This window comes from Macaca thibetana, chromosome 16 (assembly GCF_024542745.1).
Source record: "Macaca thibetana thibetana isolate TM-01 chromosome 16, ASM2454274v1, whole genome shotgun sequence".
Lineage (NCBI taxonomy): Eukaryota > Metazoa > Chordata > Mammalia > Primates > Cercopithecidae > Macaca > Macaca thibetana.
In genome coordinates, this window is record NC_065593.1 from 16,595,876 (window position 1) to 16,618,320 (window position 22,445).

Below are 22,445 nucleotides of genomic sequence, written 5' to 3' on the forward strand. Positions count from 1 at the left end.
AACTGGCCTCAGGCCCTTGCACCCTTACCATGATTCCTGGCTTGTTTGTTCTGCTCATGGTTCCCCCTCGTCCCAAATCTCCCCCAGTACACCAGTTGTTCCTCCCCACCTCAGCCCTCTCCTGCGTCCTCCTGTCCCCGCAACGGAGGCCTGGGCTTTCCCACCCTCCCTCCTTAGCAGGCGCTGTGCTGGGACACCACATGGGCTGGTTTCACTTCCTCAGTCTCTTGCCTACCCCAGTGAGAGTCTGATCTTGTTTTTATTGTTATTGCTTTTATTATTATTGAGACTCTAGTTCTTGTTTTGTCTCTCTGAATGAAGAAGAATGTGTCTTCGTTAGGCCAAGTCTGCGGGAAGCCTGGGGCAGCAGCATGAAGTGTTAGAGGAAGTGGGTTGGGTATGGGAGTTTCCATCTCCTCTCTGAGCCTGTCAGGGTGTTTGTGGAGAGCAGAGCAGGAGCACCCTGTTGGAGAGGCCAGGGCATAGCTGTGGGCAGGCTTGGGCTTCAGTTTTTCTGTGCCCACCATTTGCCCCTTTGTCCTAGGGTACTCTGACCAGCAGGGCATGTTGGTGCCCATACTCCCCACCCTACATGTTCTCAGGTTCTGTCCCATGGCGCAGGTGATGGTCTCCCTCTGAGCTCCGGGTCCACCTCCCTGGCCTAGTTCTCCAGCATCTGCTCACAGGTTCGAGCCACATCACTGAGCTTGAGGCGGGCATAGTCCACTCGCTTCAGAGCCATCTGACAGTCCTTCCTCGAAGAGTAGCTGGAGCCCTCATGGGGCTGCCCTGTGGCCACCTACAAGACAGACTATCAATGGAGCACCATCTCCTTTACCCTTACTCCAAGCAGGCATCAGGTCTCTTGTCTCATTTCCTACCTGAGTTTGAATTTGTTAGGCCACCTGGTAGCTGGATAAATAAATCATTTAACTTATGTTAATCTTGTCTGTAAAATGGGAGTGACAATAACTACTTCCTAGAGTTGTTGAGGATTAGATAAAATAATGCAGAGTATCTGGCACACCGTAAAAATTAGTAATGGTAGCGGTCCCTGCGACAAGTTCAGAATCTTCTCAATCCTGCCCCTCTTCTCAGGATATAAGGATCTGGGACCTCGTGGCCTTGAAGTCAGGCCAAGTTTCCAGTGACAAAGTTCTGTAGTTCTAGCATAATTTACACATCTTCTCCCAGGCACATGTGATGTTACCCAGTGAGGTTATTATTTATTATTTTTATTTTTTGAGACAGAGTTTTTGCTCTGTTGCCCAGGCTGGAGTGCAATGGCATGATCTCGGCTAAGTACACCTCCTGGGTTCAAGCGATTTTCCTGCCTCAGCCTCCCTAGTAGCTGGGATTACAGGTGGTCACTACCATGCCCAGCTAGTTTTTGTATATTTAGTAGAGACGGAGTTTCACCATGTTGGCCAGGCTGGTCTCGAATTCCTGACCTCAGATGATCCACCCGTCTCGGCCTCCCAAGGTGCTGGGATTACAGGAGTGAGCCACCGCGCCCAGCCTAATTTTTATATTTTTGTTAGAGACCAGGTTTCACCGTGTAGGCCAGGCTGGTCTCGAACTCTGCCAAGCCACTGCGCCCGGCCCATTCTTTCCTTTTAGAGGAAGAAACCGGCTCTGGACGGCCGGCTGGGGAGGTCTGGGCCTGCCCAGTTAATGCTCCACCCGGGATCACCCAAGGCTGAGGCTTTGACCCAGAGCTGGGGTCCGCTCGCAGCACCCTCCAGACACACCGACCTGGGTGAGGTAGCGGATCTGAGCCGACAGCTCCGCCTCCACGTGTAGCACTGAAGCGGTGAAGGCCGCCGCCTGCCGGTCTAGAAGCCGCTCGTTGGTTTTTTCCTTGGACAGTTCTAGGATGACAGTACCTGCCAGGGCGGAGAGAGGGAGGGGACACACGGAGACTGCCAGTGTAGCCCCGCCCTAGGGCCAGCCCCTCTCAATCCCGCCCTTTCGCTGCGCACGCACGTAGGAGTTCCTCCCCAACCCCGCTCCAAGTGCCGGGTCAGCCTGTGCGTGCAGCCCGGCCACGCGTTCTCTCCCCGCCGTCCGGGTTGTCGCATCCCGAACCTGCATTCTGAAGGATGGCGCCGATTTCCCGTTCAATGTCTTCCAGGGCGCGTAGTCTCTCGTTCGCCAGACTATAGGTAGCCATCGTCACTCTGGGAATTCTCACCTAGAGTTTCTCCTGAGAAACGCGACGCTTGTTCCGGAAGTGGCTCTCGGTGTGCGCCTGCGCAAAGGGTACCGTGTAGGGAGCACTACAATTCCCAGGATGCTCAGCGCAGCCGCGCCTCCACTCGGTCCACCTGGTGAACTACAACTCCCAGGGTCTGCGGCGCCTCAGCCACAGGACCACCTGTAGTCAGAGGCGACAGTGGAATATCTCCTTGCCCAAGGCCATTCAGACCTGTCCGCCTTCTTGACACCGTCTGTGGCCTCTATTTAGTTTATTATACATGAGTTTATTTATCAGAGTCTCACTCTGTCGCCCTGGTTGGAGTGTAGTGGTAAGATCTCTCTCACTGCAACCTCCACCTCCCAGGTTCAACCGATTCTCCTGCCTCAGCCTCCTGAGTACCTGGGACTACAGGCACCCGCCACCACGCCCGGCTAATTTTTGTATTTTCAGTAGAGACGGGGGTTTCACCATGTTGGCCAAGCTGGTCTCGAACTCCTGACCTCAAGTAATCCACCTGCTCCGACCTCCCAAAGTGCTGGGATTACAGGTGTGAGTTCAATCTTAAAGGTGAGCTACGTGGATGAGAGCTTGTAGTGGAAAAGGCAGACATCATAGGCAAGAGCATGGTGCTGTGACGGGCTCAGCGCATGTGGAGTCAAGCAAGGGATTCTGTCTGCCTGGAGTGAATGGAGTGTGGTGGGGGTTAGGTATGACAATGGTGAGGCTGGAGAGAGGAGCGGAATCAGGAAAAGTCTTGGAAGCTAAGTACTTTGGACTCGAGTTTGAAGGCATTTGCGCCTTTAAAGTGTTTTTAAGAAGTGTGTTATGACCAGAATTACCTTTTTTGGAAAGATCTCTTGTAACAGTTTATAGAAGATTATCAAAAATGAAACCAGTTTGCCGAAGGTTAGCAAATGAAGGTTATACTCAGTTAAACTGAATGATCTAGCCTGGGGAATGTAGTGAGATACTATCTTTATAAAAAAAATTGGGGGGCTGGGCATGTTGGCTCATTCCTGTAATTTCAGCTCTTTGAGAGGCTGAGGCGGGAGGATCACTTGAACTAAGGACTTTGAGACCAGCCTGGGCAATATAGTGAGACCCTGTCTCCTATATTTAAAAAAATAAAGGCCAGGTGCGGTGGCTCACGCCTATAATCCCAGCCCTTTGGGAGGCCGAGGTGGGTGAATCACCTGAGGTCAGGAGTTCAAGACCAGCCTGACCAACATGGAGAAATTCCCGTCTCTACTAAAAATGCAAAATTAGCTGGGCATAGTGGCGCATGCCTGTAATCCCAGCTACTTGGAAGGCCGAGGCAGGAGAATCGCTTGAGCCTGGGAGGCAGAGGTTGCAGTGAGCTGAGACTGTGCCATTGTACTCCAGCCTGGGCTACAAGAGTGAAACTCCGTTTCAAATAAATAAATAATAATAATAATATATAAATATAAATATTTAAACATTAAAAAAAAATAGCCAGGCTTGGTGGCTGACACCTGTCTTCCCAGCTTCTTGGGAGGCTGAGATGGGAGGATTTCTTGAGCTTGAGAGGTCGAGGCTGCAGTAAGCCATGGATTGTGCCACTGCACTCCAGCCTGGATGACAGAGCGAGACCCTGTCTCAAAAACAAAACACTTGATGGGTCTGGCATTTGACTTAATCCTTCCCTAAAAGCTAATCAAATGACAGTAAAGTGGCTTTTTTAAAAAAAAATGTATTTTTCGAGACAAGGTCTTACTCTGCTGCCCAGGCTGGAATGCAGTGGCTCAGTCATGGCTCACTGCAGCCTCAAACTCCCAAGCTCAAGTGATCCTCCCACTTCAGCCTTCTGAATAGTCAGGACCATAGGTGTGTGCCACCACATGTGGCTAATTTTTAATTTTTTTTTTTTGTAGAGACAGGGTCTCATTGTGTTGCCTTTGCTGGTCTTGAACTCCTGAACTCAAAGGGTCCTCCTGCCTTGGCCTCCCAAAGTGCCAGGATTATGGGTGTGAGTGTACTGTGCCTGGCCTAAAGTGTTTTTAAAAGGAGTCAAAGGGAGAGGAGTTAATAGCAAAACTTTAGACGGATATTGGAAAACAGACTGATTTTGTAGTCAAGTGGTAACTAAGCCAGCAGCAAAGAAAGCTTACAAGCAACCTGATTTACCATGAAATTAGTGGCATCGTGTACAACTGGGGTGAAAGTGGTACTAAAATTAGGAGGATTATTTGAAGTTAGACCTCCAGATCTCTTTATTGACTCTATATATCTTGGCAACTGATCTTCCCCAACCCATCAGAATACTGGAGGTTTCTTTGTTGGAAATGGAAAAGAGGTTTTTAGCTTAGAGAGCACCTGAGTACAGTTGAGGGCAAGACCACTGCGTTGAAAACAGAGATTAGGCCGGGTGCAGTGGCTCACGCTCGTAATCCCAGCACTTTGGGAGGCCGAGGCGGGAGGATCACCTGAGGTCAGGAGTTCGAGACCAACCTGGGCAACATGGTGAAACACCATCTCTACAAAAATTAGCCGGGCGTGGTGGCAGGCCCCTGTAATTCCAGCTAGTTGGGAGGCTGAGGCAAGAGAATTGCTTGAACCTGGAAGGTGGAGGCTGCAGTGAGCCGAGACTGTGCCACTGCACTCCAGCCTAGAAGACAGAGCAAGACTCCATCTCAAAAAAAAGAAAACAAAAGCAAGTTTAGGGCCAGATGAGTTGGCTCATGCCTGTCATTCTAGCACTTTTGGAGGCCAAGGCGGGAGGATCACTTGAGCCCAGGAGTTTGAGACCCGCCTGGGCAACATAGTGGGATCCTAACTCTACAAAAAATACAAAACTAGTCCCAGCTACTTGGAGGGGCTGAGATGGGAGGATTGCTTGAGCCTGGGAGTTTAGACTGCGGTGAGTCCTGATCACACCACTGCTTTCCAGCCTGGGTGACAGAGTGAGACCCTGTATCAAAAACAAACAAACAACCCCCCCCCCCCCACCGAAAGTTTATACAGTGAGTGGTAGTTTCCAGAACTCCATCAGCAAGGCTTATACTTTCCAGGTAAGAGACTGGAAGACTCTTCTCTGGGGAATTTGATAAATGAGAAAAGACCTCAGGATATGAACATCAGGGGCTCTCCAACCAGTCAGTTGGCCAGATGACCTCATAGTGAAACTCACAGTTGGTAAGTCCCAACTGTGTACATGGAAATTCTAGTCAACTTCTTAGCACCTCACTCTTTTTTTTTTATTTTTTTATTTCTTGATATAGGGCCTCTGTCTGTCACCCAGGCTGGAGTGCAGTGGCACAATCATAGTTCATTGTAGTCCTGAACTCCTGGGCTCATGTGATCGTCCTGTCTCAGCCTCCTGAGTAGCTGGGACTACAGATGTGAGCCACCATGTCACGCTAAGCACCCGCTCTCAAATGTGAGCAGAAAGCAAAGATTCTAGGTATTTAAAGAAACTTTCTAACACGAAAGAGAGAAACCAAAATAAAAAGGGGGAGGTGGGAACAACTATTCAAGTTCTTAGGTAAGAGATAGTATAATACATGATTGAATCCAAAAAAGCAACCTTGGCTGGGCGTGGTGGCTTACGCCTGTAATCGCAGCACTTTTGGAGGCCAAGGCGGGGGGATCACTTGAGGTCAGGAGCTGAAGGCCAGGGTCAGTATAGAGCTTTTCGTTCCTGAGTCAGGATCTCAAGGTAATTGGCAGAGAGCAATGCCAACATTTTATTGAAAGTAGATGTTGTTGCTATTGTTTATGTGTCCAATAGAGTTGGTCCTGAGGGAATTTAAATGATGGTGCCACATTTCTTGATCCCTTCCTCCAAGAACATTATTTTCAGAAGACTGGAAGGTATCAGTAACACTGCAATTTGGAGCAAGACTCCGTCTCGAAAACAAAACGAACAAAAACACCCTAGAAAAATCAAACCATGAGGGAAGTCATGAAAAAAATCTATCACACGAGCCAGGTGTAGTGGCTCACACCTGTAATCCCAGCACTTTGGGAGGCCAGGGCTGGTGGATCACTTGAGGTCGGGAGTTTGAGACCAGCCTGGCCAACATGGTGAAACCCCATCTCTACTAAAAATACAAAAATTAGCCAGGTGTGGTGGCGCACGTCTGTAGTCCCAGGTACTCAGGAGGCTGAGGCAGGAGAATCGCTTGAACCTGGGAGGCGGAGGTTGCAGTGAGCCGAGATTATGCCATTGCACTCCAGCCTGGGCAACAGAGCAAGACTCTGTCTCAAAACAAAAAACAAACAAAAACAAAAATCAAGAAGTTGCCAAATAAGCATGTTTAGAGATAGGGAGGTAAATGCCAAAATAAACATCTAAAGGTTGTGAAAGTAGGCCAGGCATAGCCTGAGCAACATGAGGAGACCCCATCTCTACAAAAAATAAAAAAAAACTGGCCGGGCGCAGTGGCTCACACCTGTAATCCCAGCACTTTGGGAGGCCGAGGCAAGCAGATCACTTGAGGTCAGGAGTTCGAGACCAGCCTGGCCAACACGGTGAAACTCCGTCTCTACTAAAAATATAAAAACTAGCCAGGCGTGGTGGTGGACGCCTGTAATCCCAGCTACTTGGGAGGCTGAGGCAGGAGAATTGCTTGAATCCAGGAGACGGAGGTTGCAGCGAGCTGACACAGTGCCACTGCACTCCAGCCTTGGTGGCAGAGTGAGACTCTGTCTCAAAAAAAATAATAAATAAAAATAAAAAATAAATAAAACTATCTGGGCATGGTGGCTTTTGCACTTGCAGTCCCAGTTACTTGGGAGGCTGAGGTAGGAGGATCTCTTCAGCCTGGGGCATGGAGGAGGCTGCAGTAAGCCAGGATCATGCCAAGGGTGACAGAGCAAGACCCTGTCTCAAAAAAAAGGTGGTGACAGTAGTTGCCTCTGAGGAGGAGGAAATTAGAGTGGCAAGAGTCTGCTTTTTATTGGAATAGGTCTTGTAGTACTGACTCTTTATGTGTATACATAACTTTGAAAACAAAAAGTAAAGAAAGAATGAAAAGTAAGAGAGGGCGTGGGCATGGTGGCTCATGCCTGTAATCCCAGTACTTTGGGAGGCCGAGGTGGGTGGATCACGAGGTGAGGAGTTTGAGACCAGCCTGGCCAACATGGTGAAACTCCATCTCTACTAAAAATGCAACAATTAGCTGGATATGGTGTTGGGTGCCTGTAATCCAAACTACTCAGGAGGCTGAGGCTGGAGAATCACTTGAACCCGGGAGGCGGAGGTTACATTGAGCCGAGATCTCGCCATTGCACTCCAGCCTGGGTGACAAGAGCGAAACTCTGTCTCAAAAAAAAAAAAAACAAACAAACAAACAAAAAAACAAAGAAGAGAGGAAATAAATAAGTGACATAAGTGTAGAGGAGAGTGTTTTGTTTGGTTTCCCCTTTCCTTCTTCCTCTTTTTTTTCTTCTTCCCTCCCTCTTTCCTTAAATAGAAGAGACTTATGTGGGCTTATTTACCATGGAGGAAGAGCCATAGACACAGGTTGGAGAGGGGTGTGGTTTGGTGGATCAAGGTCTCAGTGGAGGTGGGAGGACAGCGATCTGAGCACAGGTAGAGGGATTAGCTTTGAACTGGAGAGGGCACCTTAACCTTAGTTGTGTAGGAGAATTGGTGTAGATGTCACTGTTTGTCAGTAGGAGGTGGGAAATTGAAATTATTCATTCTTCATTGCCTAATCTCTGTGAAAAACAGAAGTCACTTTGAGCATGAGGAAGGCAGAAAATTAGTGTGTAGGTAGCTGGGCGCTCACGCCTGTAATCTTACGACTTTGGGAGGCTGAGGCAGGGGAATCACCTGAGGTCAGGAGTTTGAGACCAGCCTGGCCAACATGGTGAAACCCCGTCTCTACTAAAAATACAAAAATTAGCCGGGCGTGGTGGCAGGTGTCTGTAATCCCAGCTACTCAGGAGGCTGAGGCAGGAGAATTGCTTGAATTAGGAAGGTGGAGGTTGCAGTGAGCCGAGATTGTGCTGTTGCACTCCAGCCTGGACAAAAAGAGTGAAACTCCATCTTTAAAAAAAAAAAAAAAAAAAAAAAGAGAATTAGTACATAGGATGGGAGCAGGAGAGGGAGGTAACCAGAGACTTGGAGAGAGACAAGAGTTTGTCTGGCATTGGGGGCCCACCTTGGGTTAGAGACTGTACATTTTTAGCAGCCCCAGATTCATACCTAGTGTCTGGTACCTAGAATGTGTTTAAAAAGTTTGTTGGCAAGGCACAGTGGCTGACGCCTGTAATCCCAGCACTTTGGGAAGCTGAGGCAGGTGGATGACATGAAGCTAGGAGTTCGAGACCAGCCTGGCCAACATGGTGAAACCCCATCTCTACTAAAAATAGAAAAATTAGGCGGGTGGGATGGCGGGCGCCTGTAATCCCAGCTACTCGGGAGGCTGAGGCAGAAGAATCGCTTGAACCCAGGAGGCGGAGGTTGTGGTGAGTCAAGATTGGGCCACTGCACTGTAGCCTGGGTGACACAGTGAGAACTCTGTCTCAAAAAACAAAAAAAAAAGAAAGAAAAATGTGTTGAATGAACAAATAAGAGGTTGTATGAGCACCAACCCCTGTGTTCAGAGCAGAGAAAGGGATATAGTTGGATGGATCCAGGCTGTGGATTGAGAATACGATCGTGAATGGAGGGTTGAGTGTGCTGATGAGATAGGGGTTGATATGATGATCTTGAAGCATAGTCTGGAAAGAAAATGAAGTGTCAAGTAGTGGGAAAACAGAAGGGCCAAAAGCTTTGTGAAAAAAACCCAATAAACTGTTTTTTGTTGTCATTGTTTTTTTTTTTTTTTTTTTTTTTTTGAGATGGAGTCTTGCTGTGTCACCCAGGCTGGAGTGCAGTGGCCCGATCTCTGCTCACTGCAAGCTCCGCCTCCTGGGTTCAAGCCATTCTCCTGCTTCAGCCTCCCGAGTAGCTGGGACTACAGACGCCCGCCACCACGCCCGGCTAATTTTTTTAGTAGAGACGGGATTTCACCGTGTTAGCCAGGATGGTCTCGATCTCCTGACCTTGTGATCCGCCCATCTCGGTCTCCCAAAGTGTTGGGATTACAGGCGTGAGCCGCCACGCCCCACCATAAGCTTTTTTTTTTTTTTTTTTAGTGGCTATTATAACTGACTACATGAAAATAGAAAATTGTCCTAGTGTATGAACCTAAAAAGCAAAAATAATTTTTTTTTTTAGAGATGGAGTTTTGTTCTTGTTACCCTGGCTAGAGTGCTGTGGCACGATCTTGGCTCACTGCAACCTCTGTCTCCCAGGTTCAAGTGATTCTCCTGCTTCAGCCTCCCAAGTAGCTGGGATTACAGGCACGCACTACCATGCCCAGCTAATTTTTTGTATTTTTGGTAGAGACAGGGTTTCACTATGTTGACCAGGCTGGTCTGGAACTCCTGATCTCAGGTGATCCACCCTCCTTGGCCTCCCAAAGTGCTGGGATTACAAATTATAGGTGTAAGTCACTGCGCCCGGCCTTAAGAAAGAAAAATTTAAAACATTTATGTATTATTAAAAATACAGGAAGCCGAATGTTTGGAACTAGACAGAGGTGATAGTTGGTGTACACATCGTGAATATACTAAATGCCATTGAATTGGACTATTTATTTATATTTATTTATTTGTTTATTTATTTATTTATTGAGACAGAGTTTCGCTCTTGTCGCCGATGCTGGAGTGCAATGGTGAGATATTGGCTCTATAAAAATACAAAAATTAGGCCGGGCGCGGTGGCTCACGCCTGAAATCCCAGCACTTTGGGAGGCCGAGGCGGGCAGATCACAAGGTCAGGAGATCAAGACCACAGTGAAACCCCATCTCTACTAAAAATACAAAAAATGAGCCGGGCGCGGTGGCGGGCGCCTGTAGTCCCAGCTGCTTGGGAGGCTGAGGCAGGAGAATGTCGTGAACCCGGGAGGCGGAGCTTGCAGTGAGCCGACATCATGCCACTGCACTCCAGCTTGGGGGACAGAGCGAGACTCCGTCTCAAAACAAAAAAAAACACAAAAAAACCCCACAAAAATTAGCCGGGCATGGTGGCATTCACTTGTAATCACAGCTATCTGGGAGGCTGAGGCAGGAGAACGGCTTGAACCTGGGAGGTGGAGGTTGCAGTGAGCGGAGATTGCCCCAGTGGACTCCGGCCTGGGTGGCAAAATGAGACTCCATCTCAAAAAAAGATAATCAATCAATCAATAAAATAAATAAAAAGGGCAGTTTTTCAAAGTGTGTACTAATTAAAAATCTAGATTTTTGGATTCTTCTTGGGACCTTCTGACTCAGAATCTGGAAAGGTGGAGCCTGACTCTGGATTTTTACCATGGCACCCCGAGGGTTCTGATTCTCCTGAAAAAAAGTTGAGATCGGCTGGGTGCGGTGGCTCACACCTGTAATCCCAGCACTTTGGGGGACGCAGGTGGGCGGATCAGGAGATCAGGTGTTCGAGACCAGCCTGGCCAATATGGTGAAACCTTGTCTCTACTAAAAATACAAAAATTAGGTGGTCGTGGTGGTGTGCGCCTGTAGTCCCAGTCACTCGGGAAGCTGAGGCAGAAGAATTGCTTGAACCCGGGAGACGAAGGTTGCAGTGAGCCAAGATTGTGCCGTTGCACTCCAGCCTGGGTGACAAAACGAGACACCATCTCAAAAAAAAAGGCCGGGCGCGGTGGCTCACGCCTGTAATTCCAGCACTTTGGAAGGCCGAGGTGGGTGAATCACGAGGTCAGGAGTTCAAGACCAGCCTGGCCAACATGGTGAAACCCCATCTCTACTAAAAATACAAAAATTAGCTGGGTGTGGTGGCGGGCGCCTGTAATCCTAGCTCCTGGGGAGACTGAGGCAGGAGAATTGCTTGAACCCAGGAGGCAGAGGTTGTAGTGAGCCAAGATCATGCCATTGCACTCCAGCCTGGGTGACAGAGCAAGACTTTGTCTCAAAAAAAAAAAAAAAAAAAAAAAAGCCAGGCGCGGTGGCTCAAGCCTGTAATCCCAGCACTTTGGGAGGCCGAGGCGGGCGGATCACGAGGTCAGGAGATCAAGACCATCCTGGCTAACACGGTGAAACCCCGTCTCTACTAAAAAATACAAAAAAACTAGCCGGGTGAGGTGGCAGGCGCCTGTAGTCCCAGCTACTCGGGAAGCTGAGGCAGGAGAATGGCGTAAACCTGGGAGGCAGAGCTTGCAGTGAGCTGAGATCCGGCCACTGCACTCCAGCCTGGGCGACAGAGCAAGACTCCATCTCAAAAAAAAAAAAAAAAAAAAAAAAAAAAAAAATGGAGGTCCCTGGGCTTAGAGGTCAAGGAGCAGGTGCACGGGAACGGGAGGGATGCTGGAGATGGTTTTAGAGGGGATGGTTCTTCTGCATGAGAAAGTCCAGGGTCTGCAGGGGAGGCTGCTGCTGTGGCGGGGTAAGCAAGGTCACGGGCCTTTGGGCTGCACTTAAAGCTTGTGGGGTAAATGGCGATTTAACTAGACGTCATAAGCCATAACATAGACTAAAGGCCTGTGTGAGCCGCCCCCATCTGGCTCAGCAGCCAGAAGGAACGACTTTGCCTCTGGCTGTCTCTGTCCCAGTCTCTCTGGCCTCTTCAGGTTCCAGATGTTCTGTTTCCTCCTGCCTTCACACGACACTGCCATTGCCCAGAACGCTCATCCCTGCACCGTCCCCGAACTCCCCTCATCTTTCACTTCTCTGCTTAAAGGTCACTTTCTCAGGGAAATCTTCCCCAAACCCAGCCTAGCTCAGAACTCCCTGTCACGCGTTCTCCTAGCTCCGGTACTTCTCCTCTGAAGCATAGATATTGTAGTTACATAACCAGGGAGGCCGGGCACGGTATCTCACACCTGTAATCCCAGCACTTTGGGAGGCCGAGGCGGGTGGATCACTTGAGGTGAGGAGTTTGAGAACAGCCTGACCAACATGGCGAAACAGCGTATCTACTAAAAATACAAAAATTAGCTGGGAGTCGTGGCAGGCACCTGTAATCCCAGCTACTCGGGAGGAGAATCGCTTGAACCCGGGAGGTGGAGGTTACAGTGAGCCAAGATGGCATCATCGCACTCCAGCCTGGGCGACAGACCGAGACTCGGTCTCAAAAAAAAAAAAAAAAAAAAGGGAATGAATTAAGGTTTTTTTTCCTTCTACTGCTATACTACGCCTCGTACCTTGTAGGGACTCAAATCAAGATTGTTTGTGGAATGAATGAAAGAGCTTTAGGAGGAAGGTTGGGCTACATGAGTGGAAGCAGATGATGGAGGTGAGAAATGTTCGTGGAGTGATGCTAACTCCCTCCAGGGGAGCCTGGGGCTTCGGTAAAGCCTCAGGGAGTCCCTGATGAATGTCCCAGGAGCAGCACTAGGATGTGATCCCTAGGACAGGGCCTCATGGCAGCACGACGTTCTTGCTGCCCAAGCCTCAGCTTCTGTGTTAGAATGTAGGTACCAGACTCCAGAGACGTCCTGTGGCTTTTCTGGCGAGGCCCGCGGTTGTGGCCCCACCGAGCCACAGGAGTACACTGCTTGAGCAACCATAAGGAACAGTGGAAATGAACACGACTCGGTCACAACAGGTCACAGGTGGTCATGCATGTCAGCCGCAACAGGGAACAGCCTGCCTGGCTAGCTCCCGTGAGCGTCTGTCTGCGGGCGGGTTAACTATTACGACCCCTATAAATGACTAAGTTTACTTTGTGGTCTTATCAAGCCTCACCCCTGAGTTTGGACTAAGTCAAGTTTTGATGTTTACCTTGGAACACAGCCACAGCACAGTCATCCCATAAGCATTTACTGAGAGCCTCTGTGTCAGGTGCCTTTTGGGTGCAGAAGAGAGACTGGGTCCTCCCCCACAAGCTAACAGAATCATGGACAAGCACAGTATACACTCTCTAAACACTACAGAGAAAACACACTCATGCTTAGTAAAAGATTTATTTTTTTCTTTATGCTCAGAAACAAAGAAACAGCCTTGTCCACAAAGGGTCTCCTCGTGAAGGAATGGGGGCAGACGGAGTGATCATGGGAGGTGTTGGTGTGAGGTTGAGTGGGAGTTTTGTCTCCCTCTTTCCCTCCTGTCACTCCTCTTTTTACTGTCCCCTTCCAGAAAATTTAGGTATGAACACAGCTTGCCACCCACTGCGGGGCTGGAGAAGCAGAGCTGCAGTCAAAAAAATTAATGCCCACATTCAGCAAGAGAGGGTCCAGTGCGTATCATGGTGGGGGGTGCGGGGGAGAGTGAAGGGGTTGGTTGAAGAAGCTTCCAGGTGGAGGGGAAGGGAAGAGAGGCTGGGACAATCCCCCAGTGACAGTGGGGATCTTGGTCCTGTCTTCACCTCTTCCAACCCCATCCCCTCCCTTCTTCCCGCCCTGCTTCCTAGCAGAGTTGGTCATCATAGTCGTCATCCTTCATCCCCTTCAGCCGAAGCCGGGCAAAGTCCTCAAACACAATGTCATCATCTGTGGCATAGCTTGGTGGTGGGAAAGAGGGGTGTGAGGTGAGGGCTTCTGACACTTTTCCTAGCCTCCCACTCCCTGCCCTCCCCCAGGCTGGGCCTCTGGGACAGAGGCGTTCGAACAGCAGTGGGACCAGAGGTATTCACAGGAAGGGACAAAGAAAAGGCAGCAAGAGGCAGCCTCACAAGGCTAAGCATCTTGATTTGACGCCGCAATCCCCTTCTCCCCCCAAAAAGCAAGGAAGAGGTATGAGGGCAGATTTGAATGTGACAGGAATCTTTGTCCCAAGAGGGTGAAGTAGGGGAATGAGTTTCTTACTTGGTATCAAATTCAATGAGGTTGGTGTCCACGGGGACGTCTGTCTCCGGAGCGGCTGGGGGGACGGGAAGAGGGGGTGTGGGGGTGGGTGCTGGAAGGGCCAGTTTTCCTCCACTGGCCCTGCTTCAGGCCCTCCCTCTGAGGGCTTGGGGTGGGCGGTGTGCTCACCTGACTGGGGTCTGGGGAGGGGGGTGTGGTCGCGGGGCTTGGGGTGGGCGGTGTGCTCACCTGACTGGGGTCTGGGGAGGGGGGTGTGGTCGCGGGGCTTGGGGTGGGCGGTGTGCTCACCTGACTGGGGTCTGGGGAGGGGGGTGTGGTCGCGGGGCTTGGGGTGGGCGGTGTGCTCACCTGACTGGGGTCTGGGGAGGGGGGTGTGGTCGCGGGGCTTGGGGTGCATAAGAACAAAAGGCAGCTCCACAGACACATCCCTGGGGAAGGGGAGAGGGATCGTGAAGAGGATGACGACATAGGACTATCGAGAGCCAGTGTGACCCCCACCCCGGACCCCCCATGACACTCACCCGCCTCGAGACACCACCAGCTTCACCTTGACCCTGTAGGACACCAGGATTCCCAGCACCTCCTTGTTGGCACCCTCCTTCACGCTGCAATTGCGGTGGTGGAGTCAGACCAGGGCCCATCACCCTGTCACCTGGGCCACCGTGGGGTTCCCATGGGGCCTCTGGGCAGGACCACAAACTCGCACAGGCCCGCGGGGCCCCAGCAGCCCGGGCGTGCGGTTACGGTACAGTGCGCGCTGCACTCCCCGTGCAGAGCCTCCTGTGGTTTCTCTCCCGTAAAAGCTGACGTCCTTCTCCGCTAACAGCACTGCACCGTCTGGCTCTCCATTAGCCCCTGACCTCACCTCCTCCTCCTCTCCTGCTACTTAGTTCTTGATAAGTTGCCTTCCGGGCCTGTTGTATGTGGCTGTGCAGTGAGAACCCTGAACAAAGGCACCGGGGAAGGTGAAATGCAGCCCTTTGTGAAGCTGAGGACCTCCAGGGCTGCTCCTGCCCGAGGGCACGATGGCACCTCCCCATTCCTCCAACACTCCAGGCTGCCCCACCTCTGAGTCTTTGTTTTTTCTCTGCCCAGAACTGTCCTTTCCTGCTCACCCATGTTGCTTACTTCCGCTGGCTCCTTACTCCCAATTCACCTTTGCATCTCACTGCGCCCCATCCCTCCCTTCTCTGCCTGCTTTTTCTCCTTCATACTTGTCACTAAACCTGCCGTACAGTGACCACTGATGGGATTTGTCTAGCCTCCCTCTCCTAGAATGTAAGAGTTCTTTTTGTCTCTTCTGTTCACTGTACCTCCCTGGCACCTAGGATAGGGCCTGGCACATAGTTAGCACTCAACTGACGTCTGGCCCCTGGCCTGCGGGGGACCCGCCCCAGCCCCACCCTCACATGGTGCTGGAAGCCAGGTTGGTGTCCTCGTGTTTGAGTTTCCCATCCAGGGCGAGACCCCGCTTCTCCCGGTTGTCACTGAGCAGCGGGGTGATGGTGTACACCTTACAGAACGTGGAGCTGGGAGATACCTGGTCACTGGGGGTGGGAACAAGAGAACAAGATGCTTCAGGGGGCTGGACTGGGCGAGGGGCGGCCTATCACCCCCAAGCAGCATCTCCCCTTCACCAGTCCCTTCTCTCTTTGGGCACAGGTCACAAGGGAGTAGGTTGTGGCTCAATGTGCTCAAGAAAATTAGCAACCCAGAGGTGCCTGGTTGTAGAGGGAATACCCTTTTAAATGAAGATGGTGGTTGGTCACAGTGGCTCACGCCTGTAATCCCAGCACTTTGAGAGGCCATGGCGGGTGGGTCACTTGAGGTCAGGGGTTCAAGACTAGCCTGGCTAACACGGTGAAACCCCTCTCTACTAAAAATACAAAAAAATTAGCCTGGCGTGGTGGCGGGCGCCTGTAGTCCCAGCTACTCGGGAGGCTGAGGCAGGAGAATGGCTTGAACCCGGGAGGCGGAGCTTGCAGTGAGCTGAGATCACACCACTGCACTCCAGCCTGGGCGACAGAGCAGACTCCGTCTCAAAAATAAATAAATAAATTAAAAAAAATAAGCCAGGTATGGTGTTGCATGCCTGTAGTCCCAGCTACTTGGGAGGCTGAGGCAGGATAATCGCCTGAACCTGGGAGGTGGAGGTTGCAGTGAGCAGAGGTCGCCCCATCACACTTCAGGCTGGGCAACAAGAGCAATAATTCCATCTCAAAAAAAAAAAAAAAAAAAAAAAAAAAAAGTGGCGACGGCTCAGGAAGAATTCTTCCCCCACCTCACACTCTCCCGATCCTGCTCTTCTCCCCCAGACTGGGAACTGGGTCTCTCCCGATACTCACTCTTGTTCGAGTTGAGCCACAGGACACTTGTACTGGGCGGTGCTGAAGAGGCAGATGTCGGCGTACTGTCTCACTGTGGGGGGGGACAGGGTCAGGCAGCTCTGGATGGAGCACAAGCCACCCCCACAACACAACTCCAGACCCCGTGGCGTGGCCCCTCCATGCTCCCCCCTGGAAGCAGTAAACACCGAGGCTCCCTGTATCATTCTGGAACAACCTAAATTCTTTGAGCCCTGGTGGGTCTCCCGCCCTGGGAAATGGCCTGGGCTGAGATCACACCAGGAGCCACCTGTGCAGTAACACCCTCCCCAAAGACCCCCTTCCAAACCCCACCTCCTACCAGAGACTTTGATCTTCTTGACGGTCTTGGTGGAGTTGTTGGTGACGTGGACATTTACATTGAGGGGCTCCCCATGGTAGTACAGCTTTTGGGGGGAGGGGGTCATATGAATTGGATCTGGTTTTTACTGGTCCCATCATCAGTGTGTCCCCAAACACAACACATTGTTCTGGCCCCCTCCCATCAAACCCAAGCATACGGCAACTCTCCACATCCAGCCAAGGCAACCTCCTTTACAAATGTCATCTTGATGTGTGGCTTCGCCCCCCCTCCCCTGGGTCTAAACTGCACCGTGGCATCCGCGTCACCCTCTCACACCCCACCTCCTTGTCCAGGGAAGCCTCGAGGTGCAGGGACCGGTCAGACATGAGGAAGTGGCGTGTGGTTTCTGCTGAAGGCTGGGGGCCGGGTTTCTCTGGGGCAAACTGCACCTTTCGGATCACCAGTCGCACAGAGTTCCTGGGATGGGGGTGGGGGCAGAAGGGGGTCAATCCTCAGACACCTAGACCCCTACTCCTCCCCCGCACGGGGCCTGGGCTCCTGGAAAGCCTCCTCTTACATCATAGAGGAGGTCGCGTCCCTCACCTTTTGTGGCTTTTCTCCTCTAGTGATTTAGCACAGAAGGCTCGAATCTCAAAGTCTACGCCGCAGGCCTCGGGAGGGGGAGAAAAGGCCACATCTTACCCAAGGCTCCCGCCACCATCACTCCCCTTCCTTCCTCCCCCTTCCCTCCTCTTGGGCAGGGATGCTTGCCCCATTGTGGTCTCACAACCCTGGCGACCAAGTCTTCTTCCTCTCCAAAGCCCCAAACCTGGCAGAGGCTTGGTCATGGTAGTGCAAGGGGCAAGGGGAGCCCCCATCCCCAGATCCATGCAGGTCCAGAGAGCAGGAGGCAGGGTCACGCGTGCATCACCATACACACCCCACTTCCACGGAGACACTGGCCTACCCTCGGCCCCACCCTGGCATCTCGACAGTTCACCCCCTGGCTCAGCTGTGCCTCCAGGCTCCTGCTGGCCCCTGTCCTGCCCTGGGAGCCCTCAGAGCTGTTCCTCCCATACCTTCCCTGTGTCCTCTGGTCCTGGCTGCAGTGTGACAGAGCATGGAAGATTCTGGGGTATCTGTGGCAGAGGAAAGAGAAGACTTGAGTCCTTCCAGAAAGCCCCCAGATCTTCCTCCAAATCTCAACTTGCGAGGCTGGAGAGGTTGGGCGCGGTGGCTCACGCCTGTAATCCCAGCACTTGGGAAGGCCGAGGTGGGCGGATCACCTGAGGTCAGGGGTTCTAGACCAGCCTGACCAACATGGCGAAACCCTATCTCTACCAAAAATACAAAATGAGTCGTGTGTGGTGGCGCACGCCTGTAATTCCAGCTACTCAGGAGGCTGAGGCATAAGAATCGCTTGAACCCAGGAGGCAGAGCTTGCAATGAGCCAAGATTGTGCCACTGCACTCCAGCCTGGGCGACAGAGTGAGACTTTGTCTCAAAAAAAAAAAAGAAAAAGAGGCTGGAGAAAGGACTCCTGGGGATGAGAAAGGAGGAAGGAAGGGACCCAGAGAGAAGGCAGATAATCAAGGGCTTCCTGAATGCATGGGGACCCTGAAGGGAGGTGGATCTAGGGTCCCTGCCTCACTGTTTCTTCCAGATCTGTCCATAGCGGTGCCTTACCCCCACCCCAGACACAGTCCCAGCCCAGCCCCCTGGCCCTCAGAGGGCAGGGGCATCCTCACAGTGAAGAAGAAGGGGTGTGCATGCTGGCCAAGCTTCCTCAGCAGCCGGTCTTGCAGGCGGGTGGCAGGCCGGGGCGGGTTGGGCACCGGGGGGAAGGCCTGGTAGGTGGCGATGAACAGGTCTTTACGGAAGGACAAGCCCAGCACATCCAGGTCTTCACGGCCATAGCGGAAGGCGCAGGTGAGGGTCACAAACACTGGCAAGGGAGGGTAAGATGTGTGGTCAGGAGCCCCGCTTCCCCAGTCCCCCAGCACCTAGCAGCCGCTGCTCCTCCCTCAGCAGCATAAGACTTGCCTGAACCCTACTCCTGGCTTCCACCTCCAGCCTCCATCTCTCTGGGGTGCCCTTCCAAGGCCAGCCCATTTCACTTCCCTAGCCCCCACTTCCCCTGAGCCCCCGGACTTGGGGCCAGTACCTTTGCGGTCCTTCAGGTAGTCAGGGTCCACAAGCACCACGCCATCTAGGAGGGGGACACACCAGCTCACTTCCGGAAAGAGCCGCCGCCCCCTTTCCTGGGCCCGGGAACTTCTTCCCCTCTTGGGGAACGAGCTGCTCCTTTCTGAGAACACTTACCTACAGGGTCCACCTTGTCCAGGTGATCTACGAAGTCCCGCTTGCCCAAGTACACGGTGAGCTGAGGATGTCAAGGGGTCACAGGGGAGATTGGGGAGGATGGTGACAGGGCATCGGAGCCCTCAAAACTGGCTGCCCTGCCCGGGGATCTCCAGGCTGGGCTATCAGGAAGGAGTTTCTCCAGCTTTCCTCCCAACAGTGTTGGAAAGTGAGGGTGGCGGCGTTTCTCAGACTAGTGGACCTTAACGCTTTTTAGCTGCTCCCTAATCTCTGCACACCTCTGCCCACCAGCCCGGTGTGTGTGTGTGTGTGTGTGTGTGTGTGTGTGTGTGTGTGTGTGTGGCCTCAGCCCACCCAGTCAGGTGTGCATGTGAACATGTATGTGCATGTGTGTCTGTGTGTGTGTGTTTGCATCCTCAGGGAGGACTCAGCCCAACCAGCGAGGTGTGTTTGTGTGTGTCTGTGTGTGTGTGTGTTTGCATCCTCAACCAGCCAGAGGGGTGTGTGTGTGTGTGTGTATTTGTGTCTGTGTGTGTCCGTGTGTCTATGTGTGTGTGTCTTTGGATCCTCAGGGAGAACTCAGTCCTACTAGCCAGCTAGAGAGCAGCTGCCACCCTCACGAGGTCCCCTCAAGGGGCTCTAGGATCAATAAGCCATAGCCTGGGTGGGGGCTGTTAACTTTTCCCAGCCCCACGCACCTTGGGTTGGGCCCTAGGAGGGCTACAGGCACATGGCTTGCTTCTGGCCGCCTCCTCTGTGATCTGCTTGGGGACCCAGGCCTGCCCCACCCAGCCTGTGGCTGGCTCAGGCTGAGCAGCCTCTGCGGCAAGGGGCTTCAGGAGGAAAGGAAGTCGGCTCTTAGCTGTCACAGGAAGTGGGGAGCTAGGGGTTGGGGATCATCTTTGGGCAGGCTGGGGATCGTCTAGGGGAAGGCCGGGCTTTGTTGGGGCCCAGGGAGGGTCGAAAGGGTAAGTGCTGTGGAGACTCACCTTGCAGTTAGGGCTCGACTTCTTGAAGACCCTAACAAAACAGAAAGGGAAACCCCACTGCCTCCCTCAGACTCAGCAGGGACCCCACACCAGGACCCTCTCCCTCCCAGGCCTCCTGCCTGAGGCTGCAGGGCTTTGCAGCCCCTTTCCCCTTCTTCCCGGAAGGTCCTTCCTATTTCTAACATGGCGGCAAGGGGAAATGCCCCTCTCTTGTCCACCCTCCTTCGTCCCCGTCCCTCCCTAGTAATGGCCACTGGTTGCCCTAGGAACCACCCAGGCTCTTCCCAGAGGACCAGAATGGGCAGGTTGCCGCAGTGTCTGGGTAAGACCTAACCATCTTTCCATCTGGTCTACAGCGCTGACCGCTGGAGCATAGAGGAGAGCAATGACCCTGGCCTTTGGCCCTAGATGGTTTCTACCATAGGCCCTACCCAAGTTTGACTCTACTCTACTCACCTCCAACTGTCCCCAACTCCGACCTCAACAGCTTAAAAGCCTATTTGAACGCCCAGCCTTTAGGAAGCTGACCCAGCCCAGACTCTGGTCACTCCTTGTTTTGGGTTCCTGTCACACCTTGTTGATGTTTTACTTGTGGTGTGGTAGCACACACGGACAGTTAGCTGCCTCCCTCCTCAGACTGTGAGCCTCGGAGGCCTTATTCATTTACGCATCTCCAGCACAGTGCCACCCAGATCATGAAGATGCTAATGCTGCTAACATTCAGAGTGACTTCTCCATGCCCAGCACCGTTCCACGTGTTTCAAATGTGTCATCTCTTGTAATACTCTGTTGTTTGAGACGGAGTCTCGCTCTGTTGCCCAGGCTGGAGTGCAGTGGCGCGATATCAGCTCACTGCAACCTCCGCCTCCCAGATTTAAGTGATTCTCCTGCTTCAGTCTCCCAAGCAGCTGGGATTACAGGCGTGAGCCACCACGCCCAGGTATGTTTTGTATATATATATTTTTTGAGACGGAGTCTCGCTCTATCACCAAGGCTGGAGTGCAGTGGCATGCTGTCAGCTCACTGCAACCTCCACCTCCTGGGTTCAAGCGATTCTCATGCCTCAGCCTCCTGAGTAGGTGGGATTAGAGGTGCCTGCCATCATGTCTGGATAATTTTTTATTTTTTTGAGATGGAGTCTTGCTCTGTCGCCCAGGCTGGAGTGCAGTGGCGCAATTTTGGCTCACTGCAACCTCTGCCTCCCAGGTTCATGCCATTCTCCTGCCTCAGCCTCCCGAGTAGCTGGGACTACAGGTGCCCACCACCACGCCCGGCTAATTTTTTGTATTTTTAGTAGAGACGGGGTTTCACCGTGTTAGCCAGGACGGTCTTGATCTCCTGACCTCGTGATCCGCCAGTCTTGGCCTCCCAAAGTGCTGGGATTACAGGTGTGAGCCACTGCGCCTGGCTGCTAATTTTTATATTTTTAGTATAGATGGGGTTTCCCTATGTTGGCCAGGCTGATCTCGAACTCCTGACCTCAAGTGATCCGCCCGCCTCAGCCTCCCAAAGGGCTGGGATTACGGGCTTGAGCCACTGCGTCTGGCCTGTATTTTGTAGTTTTTTTAGTAGAGACAAGGTTTCCCCAAGTTGGCCAGGCTGATCTCCAACTCCTGACCTCAGGTGATGCACCTGCCTCAGCCTCCCAAAGTGCTGGGATTACAGGCGTGAGCCACCACGCCCGGCCTTAGGTTGCAGTGAGCCAAGATTGCGTCACTGCACTCCAGCCTGGGTGACAGAGCAAGACTCCATTTCAAATAAATAAATAAATAAATAAATAAATAAATAAATAAATAAAAAATAAAATAAAATAAAACTACCCAGTGATGGAGGTCCTAATGTCTCTATTTTCCAGGTGAGGAAACTGAGGCAGAGAGAGGTTAAGTGTTTTAAGGTCACAGAGAGAGTAAATGGTGGGAATTAATAGAAACCAAGGCGGTCTGGCTCCGAGTCCATCCTCTCAATCAATATTACACTATCCGTCTCTGTAGCTGGCATCAATAGTTTGTTCAATTGAAGGGTATTCGCTTTCCCGTTGCTGAAACAATTTAAGCCTGGACTCCACCCACTGCTGGGAGGGTAAGGAAGTGTTTGGCAATCCCAGTGATCTGGCCAATTGTGAGCCTATTCTTTGAAGCATCACCTTACTCCTTCCAATCCACTCTGCCTCAGCAGTGATCCCTGGAAAGGATCCTCAGATAGACAGCAGAACGTGAAATCCTGCCAACTAGCCCATCCCTCCTCCAACTCTACCACCCCATTCCCAGAGGACCCCAATGGGCAGGTTGCCGCAGTATCTGGGTAAGACTTAACCATCTTTCCATCTGGTCTACAGCTCTGACAGCTGGAGCATATAGGAGAGCAATGACTCTGGCCTTTGGCCCTAAGTGGTTTCTACCATAGGCCCAGTTTCTGCTACAACTTCACTTGTCCCTTCTTCCCAGAAAGCCAAGCTGTCCAAAGATTATAAGGTAAAGGGTATGGAGGCCCCCAGGTATT

At 51.9% G+C, this 22,445-nt stretch overlaps 4 protein-coding genes across 16 annotated transcripts in view; all 4 read right to left on the reverse strand.

Moving 5' to 3' along the window:
- The window catches only part of C16H17orf107 (chromosome 16 C17orf107 homolog), a 206,416-nt gene that overhangs the window by 178,196 nt on the left and 5,775 nt on the right, over nucleotides 1-22,445 (reverse strand). The gene's annotated exons all lie outside the window — the stretch shown is intronic.
- The window catches only part of PSMB6 (proteasome 20S subunit beta 6), a 213,915-nt gene that overhangs the window by 71,463 nt on the left and 120,007 nt on the right, over nucleotides 1-22,445 (reverse strand). Inside the window, exon 1 of one of the 13 annotated variants that reach the window (XM_050765453.1) lies at nucleotides 17,635-17,638. The exons of the other annotated variants lie outside the window; for them this stretch is intronic. The gene's annotated coding sequence lies outside the window, so the exon portion shown is untranslated. Of the gene's footprint in view, nucleotides 1-17,634; nucleotides 17,639-22,445 lie in introns of those variants that run through there. 13 annotated transcript variants of the gene reach the window in all.
- Nucleotides 249-2,251, reverse strand: MED11 (mediator complex subunit 11). The gene is made up of 3 exons (XM_050765580.1): nucleotides 2,089-2,251; nucleotides 1,756-1,886; nucleotides 249-799 (listed from the first exon to the last, which is right to left on the reverse strand). Exons 1-3 carry the CDS (start codon nucleotides 2,171-2,173, stop codon nucleotides 662-664), a joined length of 354 nt encoding a protein of 117 aa, XP_050621537.1. The 5' UTR covers nucleotides 2,174-2,251; the 3' UTR covers nucleotides 249-661.
- The window catches only part of ARRB2 (arrestin beta 2), a 160,035-nt gene continuing 150,699 nt past the window's right edge, over nucleotides 13,110-22,445 (reverse strand). The window contains exons 3-16 of the mRNA XM_050765365.1: nucleotides 19,947-19,977; nucleotides 18,958-19,018; nucleotides 18,800-18,844; nucleotides 18,384-18,580; nucleotides 17,715-17,774; nucleotides 17,239-17,306; nucleotides 16,977-17,112; nucleotides 16,654-16,738; nucleotides 16,314-16,386; nucleotides 15,378-15,515; nucleotides 14,490-14,573; nucleotides 14,317-14,396; nucleotides 13,969-14,023; nucleotides 13,110-13,664 (exon numbers count right to left, since the gene is read on the reverse strand). Coding sequence (XP_050621322.1) covers nucleotides 13,571-13,664; nucleotides 13,969-14,023; nucleotides 14,317-14,396; nucleotides 14,490-14,573; nucleotides 15,378-15,515; nucleotides 16,314-16,386; nucleotides 16,654-16,738; nucleotides 16,977-17,112; nucleotides 17,239-17,306; nucleotides 17,715-17,774; nucleotides 18,384-18,580; nucleotides 18,800-18,844; nucleotides 18,958-19,018; nucleotides 19,947-19,977 — 1,207 coding nt within the window. The 3' untranslated portion in view covers nucleotides 13,110-13,570. The remainder of the gene's footprint in view (nucleotides 13,665-13,968; nucleotides 14,024-14,316; nucleotides 14,397-14,489; nucleotides 14,574-15,377; nucleotides 15,516-16,313; nucleotides 16,387-16,653; nucleotides 16,739-16,976; nucleotides 17,113-17,238; nucleotides 17,307-17,714; nucleotides 17,775-18,383; nucleotides 18,581-18,799; nucleotides 18,845-18,957; nucleotides 19,019-19,946; nucleotides 19,978-22,445) is intronic.

Bases quoted from the DNA above. Each gene is read 5' to 3' on its own strand.
- MED11 (XM_050765580.1), bottom strand. From the start codon at position 2,173: ATGGCTACCTATAGTCTGGCGAACGAGAGACTACGCGCCCTGGAAGAC. The intron at 1,887-2,088 runs GTTCGGGATGCG...CCGCCCTGGCAG, and splicing joins CGCCATCCTTCAGAATGCAG to GTACTGTCATCCTAGAACTG. The intron at 800-1,755 runs GTCGGTGTGTCT...TCTGTCTTGTAG, and splicing joins AGATCCGCTACCTCACCCAG to GTGGCCACAGGGCAGCCCCA.